Source organism: Herpailurus yagouaroundi, unplaced genomic scaffold (assembly GCF_014898765.1).
Source record: "Herpailurus yagouaroundi ecotype Mexico unplaced genomic scaffold, PumYag 67793, whole genome shotgun sequence".
In the NCBI taxonomy this organism is placed as follows: domain Eukaryota; kingdom Metazoa; phylum Chordata; class Mammalia; order Carnivora; family Felidae; genus Herpailurus; species Herpailurus yagouaroundi.
Window position 1 is genome coordinate 23,626,038 of NW_024420586.1, and position 5,607 is coordinate 23,631,644.

The following is a 5,607-nucleotide window of genomic DNA, read 5'->3' on the forward strand; positions in this document are numbered from 1 at the left end:
ACAGAGCGTGAGCAGGGGAGGGGCAGAGAGAGAGGGAGACACAGAATCCGAAGCAGGCTCCAGGCTCCGAGGCATCAGCACAGAGCCCGATGCAGGCTCGAACTCACAAACTGTGATATCACCACCTGAGCCGAAGTTGGAAGCTTAACTGACTGAGCCACTCAGGTGCCTCTGTTTGCTTTATGTTTAAACAACATTTCAATTACAAAAGTAACGTGTGCCAGTATGGTAGAAAATTCAGGCCATTCAGAAGAGTACAAAGGGAAAAAGTAGCATTGCTCTTCCCTCTCTCCCAACAACGGTTTCCACAAGCAAAGGATAACCACTGCTAAGTTTGTGTATCCTTCCAAAGAAGCACATATGTCATATAGAAATGTGTATACATCATGTTTGTATACACATATTCCAAAATCTTTAAAGCATAAATGAGATAATACTATCCAGACTGTTCTGCCCGTTCTTTTTTCCCCACGGCAGTATGTGTGTGGACAGGGTAGGCATACTGTAAATATTTTCTAGGTATTAACAATTAGCCCACCCCCCCCAAAAAAATCAAATGTTTCTCATCCCTACTAACTGTATCCGAATGCATTTTTAAAAATTTTTTTTAACGTTTGTTTATTTTTGAGACAGAGAGAGACAGAGCATGAACGGGGGAGGGTCAGAGAGAGGGAGACACAGAATCTGAAACAGGCTCCAGGCTCTGAGCTGTCAGCCCAGAGCCCGACGCGGGGCTCGAACTCACGGACCGTGAGATCATGACCTGAGCCGAAGTCGGCCGCTTAACCGACTGAGCCACCCAGGCGCCCCTCCTAATGCATTTTTAAATTACAGGGGTGCCTGGGTGGCTCAGTTGCTTAAGCAAACGACTCTTGGTTGCGACTCAGGTAATGATCTCACGGTGCATGAGTTCGAGCCCCACAGTTGGCTCTGCGATGACAGTGAGGTGCCTGCTTGGGATTCTCTCTCTCTCCCTGTCTCTCTGCCCCTTCCATGTACGTGCTCGCTCTCTTTCTCTCTCTCTCTCTCTCAAAATAAATAAATAAACTTTAAATAATTTACAGCAGGCCTCTACCTGAATTAACCTCAAGTAGCAAAGCTGGCCAAAGAATCACGAAGTCTAGAGTGAGAATGAGAATTCATATCTACCAAGTGTTTAAGTATCAGACACTGCACTTGACCTTTATGATATCTCAATAATATAATAATCCTGTGAAGTGACGGATACTGTCTCCATTTTTGAAAAGAGGAAACCAAGACGTAGGGAGCTTACCCAATGTTACACAGCTTTATAAGTAACACAGCCAGCACGTGAACCCAAGGTATCTGGTACCCAAGTGAGACCATGTGGAGCTGCCCCAAACTGGGGCCAAAGTGAGGGACTCAAACACACACACACACACACACACACACACACACACACACACACACAAATGACGGCTCCCGATTAACCAAGAACAGCGTGGTTCCAAGATGTGTGCTCGCAAGGCTCAAACGTTAATTTTATGCTACTGTGCAGAGTCATATTTCCCCTTGCAGATTTCGCCCATGAACCCACTCTCTCACCCTGCGCTTAGCAATTCGGCTCCAACAAAGCAACAATGAGCCCACGGTCCACAGAACCTGGAGGGGCTGACCAACGCGTACTTGGAAAGTTGATAGGCGTGGAGGAAGCGAGAAGCAGGTGGCAGGCTGCCACGGCCAAGTGAGATATTTTGGACCTGTATCAGTTGCCACAAAAACATTACGGGGGAAGTGGAACTAGCGTACGCATGAGAGAGAACCATAGTTAACTGACACAGTCTGTTTATACCACCTTTCCCTGCCTCAAACACTTGCTATTTCTGCTGCACAGACTTGCTGGGCCTGATAACTTTCAGATGGCACTTAGTCACGTACAGAGGCAGACAGCTGGGAGCTCCCTGCCCTGACAAAACAGGTCAGACTGGTGCCAGGTAAGCTCCTGGTCCACTGCCCTGCAGCTCCCATCAGGGCCTGGGGTGGGGGCTGCTTTCAACTTCCCTGGAGAGTCTGGTCTGTGGTCACCCTCCCTTATGGCTACCCGGGTCTGTTGTCAGGGAGGGGCGCTTGTAACCGCCCCTTGCAATTTAGATGTCGAGCATTCACTGTGTGTCTCTTATTGTCCTTAGATCCCTTGCATCTGAGCAAGCCCTTATTATGGGATCTATTTGTTGTGCACACCACTCCTAATATAGCATCAACTATTTTGGGGGGATAATGAAATAAAAAGGAGAGAGGGAAAGGAAGGAAAATCTCTTTCCCCACGCCCCATTTTGTCTCCATTCCAGGCATGGGGCTCCAGAAGTTCCAGGGGTACAATCCACAACTGAAAGGTCACAGAAAATCGGTAACATAATGTAATTTAAGTAGGGAGAAGTGGGCATCACACTGGATGATTTGAGAAGCATCTTAAAAATGCCATCACGAATGCCACAGAACGGAGGCAAGGACACGCTAATAGGTAATTCGGCTCCCATAATTCAAAAATCGAAAAGCACAAAAGAGTATACAGTGTATTTCCCTGCCACCTCATGTCACAGCCACCTAGCTCCTCCCCCCCACACAAAAAAACAATGTTACTGGTCTATTGCCTGTCCTTCCAGAGATATTGTATACCAACAAATATATATAATCACAATTTATCTTAATATATGACTATATATAAATATATATTTACCATAACTTTTTATACACATTAAAGCCTTCCCTTTCAGATTAAAGTGCCACTTAAATATTTTTTAAAGGGGCAGAATTTAACGTGTTTTTTTTTTTAATTTCGAACAGTTCTGAAACTTGCAGTTGAACTCTTTCACTCATAAAACTTTACCAACATTAAAAAAAAAAAACTGCCCCCATTTAAAAATTTAAAAAGCAGATACTGAACAAATGTTTCCTTACGTCTTTCTGTCCTTTATTACTCAGAGGCAACAGGACAATTACTCACTTCCTCTACTGATATCAAGAAATGAAATCTGTTTTCTTACTATTATTAACAAAGAGAAGTCCTGAAAATCTGTACTGTATTGACTTCAGCGCTCAAAGATTTTCATGCTGAATTTTTAAAAATCAGAATCCCTATCCCAATAGCCTTCAGGAAAGAATGAACAATTAGCTAATCAAATGACATTAGAATTCAGATGGGGCAGGAGGGCGCTAAAACAGAAAGAAGACTAAATAGCCATGAGACAGAGAAATGTTTTCTCACGGTTACAGGCAAGATATCCACATCAAAATAGCAATATGTATCACATATTGGCAGACAAAATATCTTCGTATATTTCAAAGTAACACTAAAACCCAAAGGCAGAGCAAAATTACACAGAACGTTACGAGACGATGTTGCCTTTTCTGAGCAAACACCAATTAAACCAGATTTCAGTTTCACAAAATGAAACAGTACATTGCAGCACGGCCCCAGCGACTAAAAAATTGAAAGGAGTTGAAACCGTACACATCAGCAAAGGAAAAATCCACTATTGTTTGGCAGCCTCAAGATAACGGTGACTGCGCTAAGAACATGGAGTAGTCCTCAGGAAAAAACAAATAGTTTTAAATCCTCATTTATTTTCCATGCACTTGAACATGTATTCGTGAGCCTGTCAAATCTACCTTCTAAAAGTATTTCACGCTCTGATTTAATGAATTGGATCTAGAGGCCATAAAATAAAAAGATTTTCATGGTTATCTATAGACATATGAGGGTGATCTTCATTTGCATTACGTCTCCGAGTCAACCACCCGAAATGACAACACGCTTCAACTCCCCACTCTGCTACCTGCTCAGTACACCTCCAGCTCTGGCCTCCGTCACTTGTCACCCACGGACACAAACCCCAGAGCTCAAGAATGGCCAGGTATCGAGGCCAAAGTCTGAGTTCACATCTGTAATTTGCAAAAGCCTAACTCGCTTTTAGACCTGGTCCTGTTTCAGTTAAAGATCTGTTTAGGCCTCCACCTCTTTAAAACTAGAGGGCCTCCCGACAGCACTCCATAACCTTGGAAGCCACCAGCCTGGGCTGTCAACGACCCATCAAGAACCCTGAGAGGGCTGTCAACGACCCATCAAGAACCCTGAGAAGCGAGGCCCAGGGCCAAGGGTAATTTTCACATTAAAGATTAAGGCATCAGCTTTCCATTCTTTATCAGGGAACCCTGAATGGAAATTGAGTGGAGAGATCCCTCCAGTAAAAGCAATGAAGTAGAATGCTCCCTATTGGGAATAGTCATGAAGCGGGCTCATCTATTTCACATGAGGATGCCAACCTGGGCCTTAACGCCACTGAATTCAATTCAAAAACAGAATACTGGGTTCCAGTCTGGAGTCAGAATGGGGGGTGGGGGCGGGGAGAGAGGGATGATTCAGATTACAGCTAACTGACATCCGTGTGACAACAGCAGATTGGTGCTGACCGCTCCGCGGGTAACACACCGGGTGCCATTAAATCCACAAAAAGATGATGGCATCAGCCCACCCTTCACAACAAAAGACGGCTGGCTCCAGGATTAAAACCACTACTTTTCCTCTTCATGCACTTATAAACGTGTCTTCAAAGTCACGTCCGCGTTAAAATCTGAAGAACACAAATCTCCTCTTTGCTTGGAGAAGCCAAGTAGTACGTCCCACCTGGACAGACGGGTGGGAGGCGTGCCCACATCCCCGACTAGGCCCGACCGTGGCAGTGCACCACACTGGATCCTGGACCGCGCTCATTTTTCACAGCGCTTCACACTCTGACTTTACCAAGAGACCCAGGAACGCGGATTTCAGAAGTGGGCGCCCACCCGGGGTGACCATGGATGTGTGCATCCATCAGGCCCCGGACGCCAAGACCCAACCCCAGAAACCCTCAGTCCTCGCCCCCACCCTCACTGTGGCCTGCCTCCTGGGGTGACGCGGTCCCCAAGGAAGTCACCCACCCTCTGCCGCCGCGGCACACGTACCCTGTTGAGCTGAACTGGGGCGGGAGGTGGGGGGAGGCGAGTGCGGAAGCGCGATGCAGGGGGGGGGGCAGCGTAAAACAGAACCCGGTGGGCAGAACCAGGCCACCTCTGTGCCTTTCATTATCCTGGTTCCCCGGTGAAGACACAGCGAAATGGGGTGGAATTCTTTTTAACGGGAATAGAAAGCCAGAAAAAAATGCAGACAGTTGACCTTGGGAACCAACCCCGTCGCAGCGGGAAACGGAAAAGAAACACGTTGGCAAGGGAAGGGGGGAGCGCAGCGCAGAGCGGGGCGGGGTGGGGGCAGCGCAGCGGCCCGGCCGCCGGAGGGGTGTCGGGGTGGTGGGCGCGGTAGGGGGTGCTCACCGTAGATCATGGCCAGCCCGGTCTCGTGCAGGAAGCGCACCCGGCGGTGCTTGAAGAGCCAGATGGTGAGGATGGTGAGCGTGAGCAGCAGGATGAAGGTGAGCAGGCTCACGCTGTCTTGCCGGTGGCTCTCCTCCGCCTCCTTCTCAGTGGCGAGCTCCTCCATGGCGCTGCTGTCCTCGGCCGCCGCCCCAGAGGAGGAGGCCGAGGCCGCGGCGCGCAGCCCCCGACCCAGCAGCAGCGGCAGCAGCAGCGGCAGCAGCAGCAGCCGCGGTGGCA

General features: G+C 48.1%; 1 protein-coding gene across 2 annotated transcripts in view; it reads right to left on the bottom strand.

The window, feature by feature from the left end:
- Nucleotides 1-5,601, bottom strand: part of SLC9A7 (solute carrier family 9 member A7) — a 130,884-nt gene extending 125,283 nt beyond the window's left edge. For both annotated transcript variants that reach the window (XM_040468940.1, XM_040468939.1), the window contains exon 1: nt 5,329-5,601. In XM_040468940.1, the coding sequence (XP_040324874.1) occupies nt 5,329-5,494 (166 nt within the window). In that variant the 5' untranslated portion in view covers nt 5,495-5,601. The remainder of the gene's footprint in view (nt 1-5,328) is intronic.
- Nucleotides 5,602-5,607: the final 6 nt, after the last annotated feature.